Genomic DNA, 18,026 nt, shown 5'->3' with positions numbered 1-18,026 from the left:
AAATGTTTAACAAGCATCTTAACATCATTGGAGGTTCTCTCCACAATACCATGCAATTCACTAATAGCTTGAGAATTTTCCATTAAATGATTCTCTACCCTCATATTAAAATTTTCTTGCTTAACAATATAATTATCAAACTCATCTAAGCATTGTGCAGGAGGTTTGAATACGGAATATCTTCCCTAGTAAAGCGTTGAAGGGAGTTTACCTCAATCATGGACGAAGGGGAATTATCTCACATATATCTTCAATAGGAGGTAGATTCTTCACATCTTCAGATTTAATACCTTTCTCCTTGAGAGACTTCTTGGCTTCCCTCATATCTTCATCATTCAATTTAATTAAACCCTCTTCTTCACTATTGGCGTTGGAGTTGGTTCAGCGTATTCCAATCATCATAATTCCGGCCTATTTTAGCCAATAATTCTTCAAATGCCGTCTGAGTTCTTTTCTGAAAACACAACCAGCACAACTATCCAGGTATGCCCTAGAATCAATGGTTAGTCCACTATAAAATATATCAAGTAATTCATGCTTTTCTAAATCATGGTCGTGCAAAGCTCTAATAAGAGAGCAAAATCTCGCCCAAGCCTCGTGCAATTTCTCTTCATCTCCTGATCAAAACTATAAACTCTCTCGCAAAGCGACATGTTGAGCACTAGCGGAAAATATTTCCGAAAGAAAACAGCAAGCAATTCTTTTGGACTTTTAATAGAACTAGGTGGCAAATTATTATACCAAGTTTTAGCGTCATCCTTCAATGAGAATGGAAATATTTTAGCAACAAAGTAAGTACGCTTCTTAACGTCATCGAGAAAACAAGCTACTCAAAGTAGATAACTCAGTCATGTGTTCAACAAGACTTTCTTTTTCAAGTACCACGAAAGGTGTTTTCTCAACAATAGCTATATGAGATAGATCAAGAGAAAAATCATAATCTTTATCCCTAATGTTTATAGGAGATGTGGCAAATTTAGGATCAGAGACAGTTTATATCTAACAGGTATGTTACGCAAGCAACTTTTTAATTTTTCTTGCATCAGTAGTAGCATTGCATTTTTCAATAAAATCATCATCAAGCTCCACATAATCTTCCTCAGGATCATCACTAAAATAACCAAGTTCGGGTGAACTAACGGTGTAGTAGCATTAGGAGTTTCAGTATTTTCAATTTGTCTAGACCTAGCAATTGTAGCATCTAGAAAGGATCCCAATGAACCACTATCATCAAGCACAGCAGAAACATTATCAATATTATGAGAGTGTTCAGATTCAGCAGATGTACCCACATGCGAAGCATGTGGCGGTGAAACAAGTTTATCAATCACGGATGGTGAATCAAGTGTAGCGGAGGTACTTAATTGTACATTTTCTTGTAGTTGATGGTAATATGGCGATCTTAGTATCGCGAGGTTTACCCATGATGGAGAATTTGCAGCGAACAATATTATTCCAAGTGAACTTCCAAATAAAGCTATGCTCCCAGGCAACGGCGCCTTAAAATAGTCTTGATGACCCACAAGTATAGGGGATCGCAAATGCTTCCTTCGAGGGAAGTAAAACCCAATTTATTGATTCGACACAAGGGGAGACAAAGAACACTTGGAAGCCTTAACAACGGAGTTGTCAATTCAGTTGCACTGGAAACAGACTTGCTCGCAAGAGTTTATCAAGAGTAACAGTTTTATAGCGATAGCGATAGTGAAATAACAGCAACAGAGTAAAGAGACAGCAGTAGTGATTATAGTAAACAGCAGGATTAAAATACCGTAGGCACGGGGACGGATGACGGGCGTTGCATGGATGAGAGAAACTCATGTAACAATCATAGCGAGGCATTTGCGAGATAATAATAAAACGGTGTCCAAGTACAAAGCAATCAATAGGCATGTGTTCCATATATAGTCGTGCGTGCTCGCAATGAGAAACTTGCACAACATCTTTTGTCCTACCAGCCGGTGGCAGCCAGGAGCCTCAAGGGAAACTATCGGATATTAAGGTACTCCTTTTAATAGAGTACCGGAGCAAAGCATTAACACTCCGTGAACACATGTGATCCTCACATCGCTACCATTCCCTCCGGTTGTCCCGATTGGTCACTTCGGGGCCATCGGTTCAGGACAACGACATGTGTATACAACTTATAGATAAGACCATAAACAATGATTATCTTCATGAAACAATAACATGTTCAGATCTGAGATCATGGCACTCGGGCCCTAGTGACAAGCATTAAGCATAACAAGTTGCAACAATATCATCAAAGTACCAATAACGGACACTAGGCACTATGCCCTAACAATCTTATGCTATTACATGACCAATCTCATCCAATCCCTACCATCCCCTTCGGCCTACAGCGGGGGAATTACTCACACATGGATGGGGGAAACATGGCTGGTTGATGTAGAGGTGATGGCGGTGATGGCGGCGATGATCTCCTCCAATTCCCCTTCCCGGCGGAGTGCCAGAACGGAGACTTCTGGCTCCCGCGACGGAGTTTCGCGATGTGGCGGCGTTCTGGAGGGTTTCTGGCGACTTCGACTTCTCCTCTGGTGTTTTTAGGTCGAGGCGAATAAGTAGTCCGAAAGAGGGCGTCGGAGGCCGGCCGAGGGGGCCACACCACAGGGCCGCGCGGGCCCCCCCTGGGCCGCGCCGCCCCATGGTGTGGGGCCCTCGGGCCTCCACTTCAATTGCCCTTCTGGCTCCGTTAGTTTCCTGGGAAAATAGGGCCTTACATAAATTCCGAGGTTTTTCCCGAAAGTTGGATTTCTCGCACAAAAACGAGACACTGTGAGCGCTTCTGAAAACAGCGTTAGTCCGTGTTAGTTGCATCCAAAATACACAAATTAGAGGCAAAACAATAGCAAAAGTGTTCGGGAAAGTAGATACGTTTTGGACGTATCACTCCGCCAAACAGACACAGTAGAGAGCTACACAGAAAAATTCAACCACCTACGCCACCAAATTCTCCTGCATGATCCAAATACGAGTGAGGTTTTCTTCGTGGAGAGATATATAGCTGGCTTAATTGATGAAATTCGTTCTGCTGTTTTACTTCGAATACCCGAAGATGTGGATACTGCGAGTATGCTTGCCTTGTTACAGGAAACAGAGCAGGAAAACATTCGACATCATCACCACTCCTTCAAGGCAAACTCCAAGTACAATTACAAGGCCAGTGGAGCAGCAGAGAAGGCCAAATTTCCGGTCCGTGCTGATGATACGAAGAAACCGGACAAGCCTCGCTGGGATGATAAGCTCGAGTCTCTGCGCGCGTACCGCAAGTCCAAGGGAGAGTGCTTTACTTGTGGCGAGAAATGGAACCGCACCCACAAGTGCCCTGACAAGGTTCCCCTCCACGTTTTGGAGGAGTTACTGGACGCGCTGCCACCAGGAGGGGATGCCAGCACGGAGAGCCCAGATGACATGAGTTCCGAGGATGAGCTCATGTGTGTCGAACTAGCAGCAGTTGCTGAAGCAAGGCCGACGCGCCGTCGTACGATTCGCCTACATGGTCGTGTTGGCCAACAAGAGGTGCTAATTCTTGTGGATTCTGGGAGCGGAGCGTCATTTGTGGATGCAGCATTGGTGGAAAAGCTGCATATGAACAAGGAACAGTGTGCGCCATCGCGTTTTGTCGTCGCCAACGGCGAGACCATGACAAGTGATCACCTGGTGCGGCAACTGTCTTGGCAGTGTCAAGGGAACTCCTTCCAGCAGGACATGAAGATTCTTCCACTCAACTGTTATGACATTATCCTTGGCGGCGACTGGTTGGAAGAATTCAATCCCATGTGGGTGCATTGGCGTCAACGACGTATGAGGTTCCGCCATCGGGGGAAGAAAATCACACTGCTCGGCATCCAGGACAATGGCAGTGTTGGCCAGCCTATCAACTGCAAGGGCTTCTTCGCCGAGGAGCAGTGGCGCAGTGTATCCATGTCCAACCAGTACATCAAGATGGCATTCACAGGATGGAAGTGTTACAGGGCAGTGACTTCCCTACAGAGTTGTCAGAGGTGCTGGCAGAATTCCAGGACTTGTTTACACCAACCGACACCCTGCCTCCTCGACGCCAGTAGGATCACAAGATTCCACTAGTACCTGGGGCTCAACCAGTGAATGCCCGCCCGTACCGATATGCACCACATCAGAAGGATGAAATTGAGCGGCAGATTCATCAGATGCTGAGGCAAGGGATAATTCGTCACAGCTCAAGCCCATTTGCGTCGCCTGTGCTATTGGTGAGGAAGAAGGATGGTACTTGGCGTTTCGCGTCGATTATAGACAACCGAATGCCATCACGGTGAAACACAAGCATCCAATGCCGGTGGTAGACGAATCAAGCTTTCACGAATCGGGGGCCGATGGTTTACTAAGTTGGATCTCTCTTCAGGTTACCATCAGCTACGCGTGGCGGAAGGAGAAGAATAGAAGACAGCATTTCGCACGCACCAGGGATTGTATGAGTTCCTGGTAATGCCGTTTGGCCTTACGAATGCGCCAGCAACCTTTCAAGGGGTCATGAACCACATTTTCGAGAAGATGCTGAGAAAGGGAGTCTTGGTATTCATGGACGACATCTTAATCTACTCTCCAACCCTAGAAGAACACCGACAGCAAGTCCGGGAGGTGCTCCAAATTCTCCGAGCTCATCAGTTGCAGCTCAAGCAGACAAAATGCACTTTTGCTCAGCAGAATCTGGAGTACTTAGGGCATGTGATTGGCACAGCCGGAGTCGCCACGGACAGCTCCAAGATTGCCACGGTGCAGGCCTGGCCACGGCCAACGACACTTAAGCACCTGCGAGGGTTCCTTGGTCTCACAGGGTACTACCGTAAATTCATCAAGAATTATGGGATGATCAGTAGGCCACTCACACAGCTGTTACGTAAGGGCACGTTGTTCCAGTGGACACCAAGCACAGAGGAGGCATTCACTACTCTGAAGAGTGCGCTAGTTCAAGCTCCAGTCCTAGCACTCCCAGACTTCGCCAAAACCTTTGTAGTGGAAACTGATGCATGCCAGTATGGTGTGGGGGCAGTGCTGATGCAGGATGGACACCCCATTGCATACCTCAAAGAAAGCGCTGAGCCCTAAGAACCAGGCGCTGTCAACATATGAAAAAGAATGTGTGGCTATTCTCATGGCAGTGGACAAATGGCGCTCGTATCTGCAGCATCAGGAATTTGTAATCAGAACGGACCAGAGGAGTCTACTGCATCTCACAGAGCAACGGCTGGGGACTGGGATACAACATAAAGCGTATGTGAAACTGATGGGGCTTCGATATACCATTCAGTATAAGAAAGGGATCACCAATGCAGCTGCTGATGCCCTGTCTCGCCGTCCTCATCCACCAGAAATTATGGCAATCTCCTCCTCCGTTCCAACCTGGATCGACCAGTTGATCGCAGGATACAACGACGATGCAGTGACTAAACAACTCTGGACAGAGCTCAGTGTGTCAGGCAGCAACGCAGAGGGATTCACGCTGGAAAAAGGCATTATCCGTAAGAATGGCAAAGTCTGGGTAGGGGAGAACAAACTGGCGCAACAACATATACTCAAATCCCTCCATGACAGTGGGATTGGAGGACACTCAGGCGTGTTGGCAACATACCAGCGCATCCACAAGCTGTTCGCCTGGCCAGCCCTCAAGCAAACTGTCCAAGAATTTGTACAACAATGTGACACATGTCAGCGTGCCAAAGTGGAACACACAAAGCTCCCAGGTCTTCTCCAACCATTACCAGTACCGGAGCAAGCTTGGCATACAGTAAGCCTCGATTTTGTGGAAGGGCTGCCCAAGTCTAATGGTCACGATGTCATCCTTGTCGTCATCGACAAATTGACCAAGTACGCTCACTTCCTACCCTTGAAGCATCCTTTCAACGCTCTACAGGTAGCCACAACCTTTACTGATCAAGTGTACAAGTTGCATGGACTGCCTAAATGCATCATCTCCGATCGCGACAAGATCTTCACGAGCAAGTTGTGGCAAGAGCTGTTCAAACTGACAGACACTCAGCTCATGATGAGCTCCTCCTATCATCCGCAAACGGATGGTCAAACGGAACGGTTGAATCAGTGTTTGGAAAACTTCTTGCGATGCACAGTTCACGCCTGTCCCACAAAGTGGTTCCGCTGGCTACCACTCGCAGAGTTCTGGTACAACACGTCCTTCCACTCCGCCTTGGGACGCTCACCCTTTGAAGCATTGTATGGCCATCCTCCTCGACATTTCGGCATATCTGCTTCCTCGGCTTGTTCGATGCACCCGATCCGGAATTGTCGCAAGAACGAGAGACGATGACAAGCCTACTCCGACAGCAACTGATTCGAGCACAAGAACGGATGAAAAAGCAGGCAGACAAGCACCGCTCCGAGAGATCCTTTTCGGTAGGCGATTATGTATTCCTCAAGCTGCAGCCGTATGTTCAGACGTCCTTGGCAGCTCGCAGCAGTCAGAAATTGGCTTTCCGTTTCTTTGGACCCTACAAGGTGCTCGCTCGAGTCGGAGAGGTGGCTTACAAACTGGATTTACCAGCTTCTAGCAAAATCCATAATGTGGTGCATGTCTCCTAGCTCAAGCTACGCCTTCCAGCTTCCCAGACTGTAAGTGATGATATTTCCCTCCTCTGTTTGGATGACTTTGCTGTACTGCAACCACAACAGGTCCTGGCTCGCCGGCAAATCCAGCGCGGCGGGGTTATGGTGCCAAGAGCTTTGGTGCGGTGGACTGGGCTGCCATCCTCGACAGTAACCTGGGAAGACGAACACACTCTCCAACGGCGATTCCCTGGTGTCCTGTCCTGGGGTCAAGATAGCACTCAAGGGGGAGGGAATGTCACGACCCAGGCTGATACCACCAACAAGATGGGCCACCAGATGGTCCGAGACAAGGCCCAGCCCGAGATGCACAAGACGTGAGCCCGAAGCCAAGCTCTCGGTTAAAGAGGAAGAACCCCAGGAAGGGAAGACTCGAACAGATTAGACTAAGTCTCGTTCCTCTCTCGCTGTGTAACCCCAATTCGGGGCAGATCCTGTAGGGAACTTGTATGAGGAGATGAATTCGTGAGGTTGAATCGCTAGGAACCTTACACTCGTCGAGGGCGGCCAAGAACCAAGAACCGTGCTTTGCAAGATCTATCGCAGCCCTCGATTCCTCAGTTCCTTGTCCAAGTCTTTGGCTTCATCAGCGTCCGCGCGCAAGTGCAAGAGGAAGGCGGCCGACGAGCGCCCGGCGTGTCCGCGCAAGTCCATCAAGGCCACCGACGAATCTTCTCCCGTGAGGCGGCAGCTCCTCTTTCCTCCCCCTACCGCACCAATTCAGCAGGCACCAATTCTGGAGGACGATGACGCCTTTCTTTGCGACGACCAATTCTGGAGCGAGCACTACCGCATCATCGGCGAGCTCTCCGATCCCGCGCCAAATCGGCCGGTCCAAGTCCAGGTCGACGACTTGGGCGAGAAATTCTGGAGTGGACTGCCCCAGATCGATGGTGGCGAGCGTTCTGCTCCTTGGAGCTGCTCAATGATGACGGCGGCATCGACTCCATGGTGCGGTGGAGCAGACTTCTTCTGGAATTCGATTGCCACTCTCTGAATCTCGTCTCTGCTGAATGCTGATCAAGGCTGACGGATGACCCAGTCTGGCTACTCCGCTTTTGCTGTACCAAGGCAGAACACGATTTGAGTTGAGTACCTGCACAAGATTGGTGCATTAGCGAAAGGATAGTTCGAACATCATCATTAGTTTGGATCGAGTGTTTAACATCTGAAGTTTAGTAGTCGCAGTAGTTTGTTCACCCTTGTGATGTGCTGTTATGTAAACTATAGTTGTATTCAGATTTTACTTCCGAGTATTTAACCCTTGTGAGAGTGTCACTAAAATATTGCTTTTCTTTTAAAATTGTGTGTAATGGCTGCATTTACATAACTGTCTAATCTGTTACTTCCATTGCAATTTGGACCGAAAATCATCAAACTGTTTGGTAAGAAATTGCAAACCAAACTTGCTTCAAACAGGCAACATGATTCATCCTAAGTAAAATTATATAATTGACAACAAATTCATATGGTTCAAGAAGGAATGGAGCATGGAATCCAAAAATTGTAGAGCTTCACTGGAAACGCGGCCATCATTTCGTTAAATGGCAAGAGAACTCGGAAGTTTTTACAGACAAAAAGAAAGAGGAACAAGACTGCGACAAAAGGACCTAGCACAAGAAATTCAGTCTCACCACTCTTGACCCATCTTTCAACTGATTCCTTCTGTTCTCTTCTCGGTCCGAGCCCATAGCTTTTGTTTGACAATGTTTAATTGTTTGTACATATTCTCATAACTCAGAACCACAATCAGCAAGTCAGCATCACAAGCCAGCAGCAAGATTCGTGTTATGGAAACTGTACGATTGACAAAAATCCAGTCAGGGAGCACGAGCTTTATAGAATTCCTTCTCGTAAAATCATAAGGGTGATCAGCAATGCAGCATCACACGAGCTTGCTTCAATCAATAGGGTGGCCAAAATTGTAGAGCATCACTAGAGCTGTGATCATCTGTTGTGCAGGAGAACAAGTACGGGAGCAACTGACTTGTTATTCATTTCAAACTTACATCTCACCCATGTAGAAACAGGCAAGCTTGTTCCACCCTACACGCAAGAAAACAAAGAAGATACTCAGTCTTAAAGGATATTGATCGAAGTATAGTGCTGAATTGTAATATTCTGATGACATGATACAAACGAAGTATATAACAGATAGACATTTTGGAAATCACCAATCACTGAAAAATCTAATAGGGAGAAATCACTTTAAAATAATATTAGCAGTTTGCTTGCGGGAGTGGTGTTTTAGAACATGGGAGCATATGCTCCCTATATTTTGATATGCATCTTACACATATTTCAAAATTTTTAAAAAATGAAACAAAAAATTCGCACGTACATCTTCACGTGCTACACGCTCACAAAGTGGTTTCATAAAAAATGAACTTATCATGTGACATGTGTAAAAAAGACAAAATTCAGTGCTGAAAACAATGCTTTTCGTATGATAAGTTTTCTCTTTTTTACATAGGCCACAAAAAATATTATTTTTTCGTGAAACTTGACGCACACACATATATTATGGAGATGTACATGTAGAATTTTTTGTCAAAATTTTTTCACACTTCGAAATATATTTTGTTGGTAGAGAGAGCATACGCACCTGGGAGCCGAATTGAATTTCCGTTTGCTAACTGACTATTGTTAGAGATGTATAGCCCTCTGTAGACTGTACTGTATATCCCATTTGATGGTGCGTGGTGCCGAGCCCCTCTGTTTTGGCGATAGAATGGCAGGTATTTACACAGGTATGGCCGTATGCAGAGCGAAAGCCAATGTTCACGAACAATATATTTATTTGTTACTAATGGAAAAAAAATTGGGCCTGCCCAAGATATCATCTCGCAAATCACATGGGGGACTTCGAAAACACGAGAGCATCACACAACAACCTCTTTCAAACTTCCACGGCTTTCCACCTTGCAGAATTTTCCATTATCCTTATTTTTGAAAGATCAACAACATTCTTGTTGTGCAGTGTAAGGCATCCAAGAATTATGTGGCTCAAATACAATGTTATTATGTATCAACTGATAATCATAGTTTTCCAAGACAATACGTTCCGATTTATATACAAGTTGGTGCTAATAAAAAGTGGCACGGAACCATCCCTGTTGTTCAATCTTGGTTTCTGCACAACAGATCAAAAAGAAGTTCCCAGTTTCGTTTCTACAGAACAAGTAAAGAATCCGTAAACGAGTAAGATACATATATTTGGTTTAGCTGATTACACAATTGATCCTCGAAATCCTCCGGATGTGATTTTCTCTCAGAATTCAATGCACAAGATACATGGACATCCATTTCCGTGACAGATCGAATCAAAGTGGCCTCCACCGGCCATCCTTCCACTATGAAGCTACACAAAAAGCTCTGATATTTTCTTTGTGCTTAGTTTTGTAAATTGGTGTTAACAACTTTCCATAGCAATCTGAGAAATTTACATTATTTAGTTGAAGCACCAACCAATAATTTCTACAACCTGTAATGATATCCAACTAGAAACATAGTCACTCGTCTACCAAATATTGCTGCAGCAAAAAGGATTAGGGAACGGGGGGAAATGTCGGCCCTGCAAACAAATATCAAACAGTGGTATATGTTGGCAGAGATGACAGTACACTCTTTTTGCTGAAGCAAATGGCTGAAATGAACTATGTAAATCGAGCTTCACAGAAATACCGTAAGTATATGTCTGAACGCCACTTTGATTAAATAGGAAGCTCCAGAAATCACATCACCATTTATTCTCAAATGTAAGCACACAACAATTGCTATGAGATAAAGTATAATAAATCAGACTAATATATTGGATACGAATACCAATACATCACCACAACGATTACTCCCAAAACTTGAGATGTGATTGGTATTCTATCCAGAATTCCAGATGGAGGCAAGGCGGCAGATTGGATTTAGCATTCACCTGCGTTAGCCTTCCATGGAGTGCCATGAAGCCTTGGGCCTGTAGCACCCATGCAATGTGGTGCGCGGCCCACCCTGTGCGTTACAGTACCTTGGCGATTATTCTTTGTCATAATTTTATTTTAGTTTGTGCAACCTATTTATCGCTTATCAGCGATGGGTAATAACAGTCGCATGCAGTTGGACATGGTGGGCTACTGGGCTGCGGCCCATTAGGTTTCCGGTTCTTCGGTAGTTATCCGGTTTTCTGGTTTCGTTTTCTCTTCTTCGGTTGTTCGCTAGGTTTTTTATTTCTTTTAATTTCTGGTTCTTCGGTTTTCTTGTTTGATTTTTTAACATTCTTAAATTTGAAACATTTTTGAACTATAAATATTTTATTTTTTGAGCGAATAGATTTTTGAGCAAACAATATTTTGAGCAAATTTTTTTTGGAAAAAATAAAATTTGAGCGAAAATTTTATTGAACAAAAAATATTTTGAGAAAAAAGATTTGAGGCGAAAATTTAATTGAACAAAAAATATTTGGAACAAACAAAATTATTCAAAATTAATTTTTGCTCAGATTCAGAATTTTAAACTTTTGCTCAGATTTGAAATTTATTTATATTTAAATTTTGCTCATATTAGGAAAAATTCGAATAATATTGTCCATGCTAGGATTCGAGCCTAAGTCTTCACCAAAGCTATCGATTGTTATGGCCATTAGACTACTACATGTTGAAGAAAGTATGATACTATTTCTTTTCCGCCAGTGAGTAGCCTAATGGGTAGGCTCACGAGTGATTATCTTCAGGCGATGCGTACAATCCAACCCTAACTGGCGATGTCATCAACCCGACACTTATAGCCCATTCTGCGAAGGAGGAGAAAATGTTGGAATAGTTAGTAAAGGTTTAGCAGGGTGGAACCTAGTCACCGCTCAAAGTGGCCCCGACGGTCGGGGCCGCTGAGGAAAACATTGGCTAGGCCGGCCCAAAGGGGCTGGGGAACTTCTGGTTTTTTTGTTTTTGCTTTTTTTTTTTGGTTTTTCGCTAGGTTTATAGGGGCTTGCTGCTTTTTTCCTTCTAGGTTTTCTTCGGTTTTTCATTTTTCTAGTCATTTTTTGAACTTTTATAAGTTTCGAATATTTTCTAAAAAAATTCAAGTTTGAACTTTTTTGGTTCTGATTTTCTTGAAATTTTTAATTTTTCAACATTTTTAGATTTGAATACTTTTTAAAATTTGAACATTTTTAAATTTTCCATATTTTTAGATTTGAACATTTTTAATTCTAAACAACAAAAAACATTTTCAAATTTCACATTTTCAGATTTGAACATTTAATATTTTGAACAATTTAAAAATTTGAACATTTTTCAAAATCTGAAACCCAGCTTTTTCGGGACGAAATATGGTGGGTCTGGCCAATGTTGAAATTCTTGAAGCGGCCCCAGCTGTTTCGGGGAGCCCCTACTCATCGCATCGGCGCGGAAGCGAATAGAGCTCCGCTCGCAAGTAGGTCCTGTTGAGCCGGCCCAGGTCCGCTCCTCTCTGTCCACTATCATCCTCCGTTTTGCGAACATGACTAGATTCTGAAAATATTTATAAAAATATATAAATTTGAAAAAAATGTTCTAAAAAATGTTCAAATTTTAAAATATTCAGATTTTAAAAATATTTAATTAAAAATTGTTCAAAGCTGAAAATTGTTTAAATTTGAAAATTGCTCGAACAATAATTGTTCAAAACAAACCGACAAAAAAGAAAGAACCAGCGAAGAACCCTGAAAAAACAGAGCCAACTGGTAGAAACTAAAATAGAAGATTCTAGAATCTTCTCGAAACCGAAAAAAAACCCGGGCGCGTAGGATACTGGCTACCAAGGCACGGCACACGAAGCCAACCTACGTGAGCAGGGCGTATATTGTGTCCCGCTAATGGGCGGGAAATACGGATTCACGTTGTTTCGCCACTGAAAGCGGTAAATGGCAGAGCCCGTTAAACAGTATCTACTTTCTTGGCCTCTTAGATGGGTTTCACACCCCGCAATTCTTATCTCATAGTCGACTTCCTTTTGGTCGTACGTCGAGGTCGCGTGTCCGCGCCGTTGGATCAGATCGGACGATCGCGCGTCGTCCCGCGCGGGGCCACCACCTGGTCGTAACGTCCGACCGCTTTTTGGTGCGTGTAGTAATTTCCCAGGCGGTTCAAATTTCGGGACTCGTGCGGTCGCCGTCATCCATTTCGCCCTTCGCCCAAATCTCTCCCGGAGCTTCGCCAAATCGCCGGCCAAATCGCCGCCGCTCCCCCGCGATTCTCGCCGTAGAGTAGAAGATCCTGGCCGCGGCGGGTGTACACCATGTCGGCTGGCGGCTGATTCGTCATCGGAGCTCCATTTTCGTCCGCTCGGCGGGGGGAAGGTTTGCTTCGTCGCGCGCTGGTCACATCCCTGCATCGCTCGTCGACGGTGAGGTCTGGTTTGCGCGCTCTCCTCCCTCGACTGCAGCACCGCATCTGTTTTTGCTCTCTGTGGTTACATCCTTCGCATGTTCTGGCAGGGATTCGGGGATTTTTCGGCTTTTCTCTGTTTGCTGCTACATCTACTTTTTGCGCCCGACCTGTTCCCGGTAAGTGATGTCGATTTTCGTTGAGCATATTGATACGTCTCCGACGTATCGATAATTTCTTATGTTCCATGCCATATTATTGATGATATCTACATGTTTTATGCATACTTTATGTCATATTTATGCATTTTCCGGCACTAACCTATTAACGAGATGCCGAAGAGCCAGTTGCTGTTTTCTGCTGTTTTTGGTTTCAGAAATCCTACAAAGGAAATATTCTCGGAATTGGACGAAATCAACGCCCAGGGGCCTATTTTTGCACGAAGCTTCCAGAAGTCCGAAGGAGAGACGAAGTGGGGCCACGAGGTGGCCAGACACTAGGGCGGCGCGGCCTGGGCCTTGGCCGCGCCGGCCTGTTGTGTGGGGCCCTCGTGTGGCCCCCTGACCTGCCCTTCCGCCTACTTAAAGCCTCCGTCGCGAAACCCCCAGTACCGAGAGCCACGATACGGAAAACCTTACTGAGACGCCGCCGCCGCCAATCCCATCTCGGGGGATTCAGGAGATCGCCTCCGGCACCCTGCCGGAGAGGGGAATCATCTCCCGGAGGACTCTTCACCGCCATGGTCGCCTCCGGAGTGATGAGTGAGTAGTTCACCCCTGGACTATGGGTCCATAGCAGTAGCTAGATGGTCGTCTTCTCCTTATGTGCTTCATTGTTGGATCTTGTGAGCTGCCTAACATGATCAAGATCATCTATCTGTAATGCTATATGTTGTGTTTGTCGGGATCCGATGGATAGAGAATACTATGTTATGTTGAATATCAATCTATTACCTATGTGTTGTTTATGATCTTGCATGCTCTCCGTTATTAGTAGAGGCTCTGGCCAAGTTTTTACTCTTAACTCCAAGAGGGAGTATTTATGCTCGATAGTGGGTTCATGCCTCCATTAAATCTGGGACAAAGGATGTAAAGTTCTAAGGTTGTGGATGTGCTGTTGCCACTAGGGATAAAACATTGATGCTATGTCCGAGGATGTAGTTATTGATTACATTACGCACCATACTTAATGCAATTGTCTGTTGTTTGCAACTTAATACTGGAAGGGGTTCAGATGATAACCTGAAGGTGGACTTTTTAGGCATAGATGCATGCTAGATAGCGGTCTATGTACTTTGTCGTAATGCCCAATTAAATCTCACTATACTTATCATATCATGTATGTGCATTGTCATGCCCTCTCTATTTGTCAATTGCTCGACTGTAATTTGTTCAGCCAACATGCTATTTATCTTATGGGAGAGACACCTCTAGTGAACTGTGGACCCCGGTCCTATTCTTTACATCGAATACAATCTACTGCAATATTTGTTCTTTACTATTTTTGGCAAACAATCATCATCCACACTATACATCTAATCCTTTGTTACAGCAAGCCAGTGAGATTGACAACCTCATTGTTTCGTTGGGGCAAAGTACTTTGGTTGTGTTGTGCAGGTTCCACGTTGGCGCCGGAATCCCTGGTGTTGTGCCGCACTACATCTCGCCGCCATCAACCCTCAACGTGCTTCTTGGCTCCTCCTGGTTCGATAAACCTTGGTTTCTTTCTGAGGAAAAACTTGCTACTGTCTGCATCACACCTTCCTCTTGGGGTTCCCAACGGACGTGTTAATTGCACGCATCAAGCACATTTTCTGGCGCCGTTGCCGGGGAGATCAAGACACGCTGCAAGGGGAGTCTCCACAATCCAATCTCTTTACTTTGTTTTTGTCTTGCTTTATTTTATTTACTACTTTGTTTGCTGCACTTAAACAAAACACAAAAAAATTAGTTGCTAGCTTTACTTTATTTACTTGTCTTGTTCTCTATATCAAAAACACAAAAAATTAGTTACTTCATTTACTTTATCTAGTTTGCTCTATTTACTACTGCTAAAATGGGTACTCCTGAAAATACTAAGTTGTGTGACTTCACAAACACTAATAATAATGATTTCTTATGCACACCTATTGCTCCACCTGCTACTACAGCAGAATTCTTTGAAACTAAACCTGCTTTACTGAATCTTGTTATGAGAGAGCAATTTTCTGGTGTTAGTTCTGATGATGCTGCTGCCCATCTTAATAATTTTGTTGAATTGTGTGAAATGCAAAAGTATAAGGATGTAGATGGTGACATTATAAAATTAAAATTGTTCCCTTTCTCATTAAGAGGAAGAGCTAAAGATTGGTTGCTATCTCTGCCTAGAAATAGTATTGATTCATGGACTAAATGTAAGGATGCTTTTATTGGTAGATATTATCCTCCCGCTAAAATTATATCTTTGAGGAGTAGCATAATGAATTTTAAACAATTAGATAATGAACATGTTGCTCAAGCATGGGAGAGAATGAAATCTTTGGTAAAGAATTGCCCAACCCATGGACTGACTACTTGGATGATCATCCAAACCTTTTATGCAGGACTGAACTTTTCTTCGCGGAACCTATTGGATTCAGCTGCTGGAGGTACCTTTATGTCCATCACTCTTGGTGAAGCACCAAAGCTTCTTGATAATATGATGATTAATTACTCTGAATGGCACACGGAAAGAGCTCCACAAGGTAAGAAGGTAAATTCTGTCGAAGAAACCTCTTCCTTGAGTGATAAGATTGATGCTATTATGTCTATGCTTGTGAATGATAGGACTAATGTTGATCCTAATAATGTTCCATTAGCTTCATTGGTTGCTCAAGAAGAACATGTTGATGTAAACTTCATTAAAAATAATAATTTCAACAACAATGCTTATCGGAACAATTCTAGTAATAACTATAGGCCATATCCTTATAATAATGGTAACGGTTATGGTAATTCTTATGGGAATTCTTACAACAATAATAGGAACACACCCCCTGGACTTGAAGCTATGCTTAAAGAATTTATTAGTACACAAACTGCTTTTAACAAATCTGTTGAGGAAAAACTCAATAAAATTGATATTCTTGCTTCTAAGGTTGATAGTCTTGCCTCTGATGTTGATCTTTTGAAATTGAAAGTTATGCCTAATAAGGATATTGAAAATAAAATTTTTACTACAGAAAATGCCATCCAAGTTAGAATTAATGAGAATATAAGATTAATGGCTGAATTGCATGCTAGGTGGGAAAGAGAAGAAAATGAAAAACTTGCTAAAGAGAATAATGTAGCTAAAGTTTGGACTATTACCACTACTAGTAATGTTAATGCTCCACATGTTGCTGCACCTCCTACTAATAATGGTGAAAGAATTGGTGTTGGCAATGTTTCTACTTCTAATGCAAAACCTGCAAAACAGCCGGAAACTGCTAAAATCACTGAAACGTCGTGATAAAACTGCTGAAATTTTTTCCAACATTGGGGATGATGATCCCATTGCTGTAGATCATAATGGTTTAGACTTTGATGATTGCCACATCTCTGAAGTTATGAAGTTCTTACAAAAGCTTGCTAAAAGTCCCAATGCTAGTGCTATAAATTTGGCCTTTACAAAACATATTACAAATGCTCTCATCAAAGCAAGAGAGGAGAAACTAAAACTTGAAACCTCTATTCCTAGAAAGTTAGAAGATGGTTGGGAGCCCATCATTAAGATGAAGGTCAATGACTTTGATTGTAACGCTTTATGTGATCTTGGTGCAAGTATTTCTGTTATGCCTAAGAAAATTTATGATATGCTTGACTTGCCACCATTGAAGAATTGTTATTTGGATGTTAATCTTGCTGATCATTCTAAAAAGAAACCTTTGGGGAGAGTTGATAATGTTCGCATTACCGTTAACAATAACCTTGTCCCCGTTGATTTTGTTGTCTTGGATATTGAATGCAATGCATCTTGTCCCATTATATTGGGAAGACCTTTTCTTCGAACTGTTGGAGCTATCATTGATATGAAGGAAGGTAATATTAAATATCAATTTCCTCTCAAGAAAGGTATGGAACACTTCCCTAGAAAAAGAATGAAGTTACCTTATGATTCTATTATTAGAACAAATTATGATGTCGATGCTTCATCTCTTGATAACACTTGATATACACTTTCTGCGCCTAGCTGAAAGGCGTTAAAGAAAAGCGCTTATGGGAGACAACCCATGTTTTTACTACAGTACTTTATTTTATATTTGAGTCTTGGAAGTTGTTTACTACTGTAGCAACCTCTCCTTATCTTAGTTTTGTGCATTGTTGTGCCAAGTAAAGTCTTTGATAGTAAGGTTCATACTAGATTTGGATTACTGCGCAGAAACAGATTTCTTTGCTGTCACGAATCTGGGCCTAATTCTCTCTAGGTAAATCAGAAAATTATGCCAATTTACGTGAGTGATCCTCAGATATGTACGCAACTTTCATTCAATTTGGGCATTTTCATTTGAGCAAGTCTGGTGCCACTTTAAAATTCGTCTTTACGAACTGTTCTGTTTTGACAGATTCTGCCTTTTATTTCGCATTGCCTCTTTTGCTATGTTGGATGAATTTCTTTGTTCCATTAATGTCCAGTAGCTTTGTGCAATATCCAGAAATGTTAAGAATGATTGTGTCACCTCTGAACATGTAAATTTTTATTGTGCACTAACCCTCTAATGAGTTGTTTCGAGTTTGGTGTGGAGGAAGTTTTCAAGGATCAAGAGAGGGAAATGATGCAATATGATCAAGGAGAGTGAAAGCTCTAAGCTTGGGGATGCCCCGGTGGTTAACCCCTGCATATTTTAAGAAGACTCAAGCGGCTAAGCTTGGGGATGCCCAAGGCATCCCCTTCTTCATCGACAACATTATCAGGTTCCTCCCCTGAAACTATATTTTTATTCCATCACATCTTATGTGCTTTGCTTGGAGCGTCGGTTTGTTTTTGTTTTTGTTTTTGTTTGAATAAAGTGGATCCTAGCATTCATTGTGTGGGAGAGAGACACGCTCCGCTGTTGCA

The 18,026-nt window shown here is 43.3% G+C and overlaps 1 protein-coding gene across 1 annotated transcript; it reads left to right on the top strand.

Moving 5' to 3' along the window:
• The first annotated feature begins 3,093 nt into the window (after positions 1-3,093).
• Positions 3,094-5,106, top strand: LOC139833837 (uncharacterized). The gene is made up of 3 exons (XM_071824191.1): positions 3,094-4,018; positions 4,126-4,266; positions 4,514-5,106. Exons 1-3 carry the CDS (start codon positions 3,094-3,096, stop codon positions 5,104-5,106), a joined length of 1,659 nt encoding a protein of 552 aa, XP_071680292.1.
• The last annotated feature ends 12,920 nt before the right edge of the window (positions 5,107-18,026 follow it).

This window comes from Lolium perenne, chromosome 7 (assembly GCF_019359855.2).
Source record: "Lolium perenne isolate Kyuss_39 chromosome 7, Kyuss_2.0, whole genome shotgun sequence".
Classification (NCBI taxonomy): domain Eukaryota; kingdom Viridiplantae; phylum Streptophyta; class Magnoliopsida; order Poales; family Poaceae; genus Lolium; species Lolium perenne.
The sequence above is the reverse complement of the archived record's forward strand: the minus strand, read 5'-3'. Positions and strand labels throughout refer to the sequence as shown.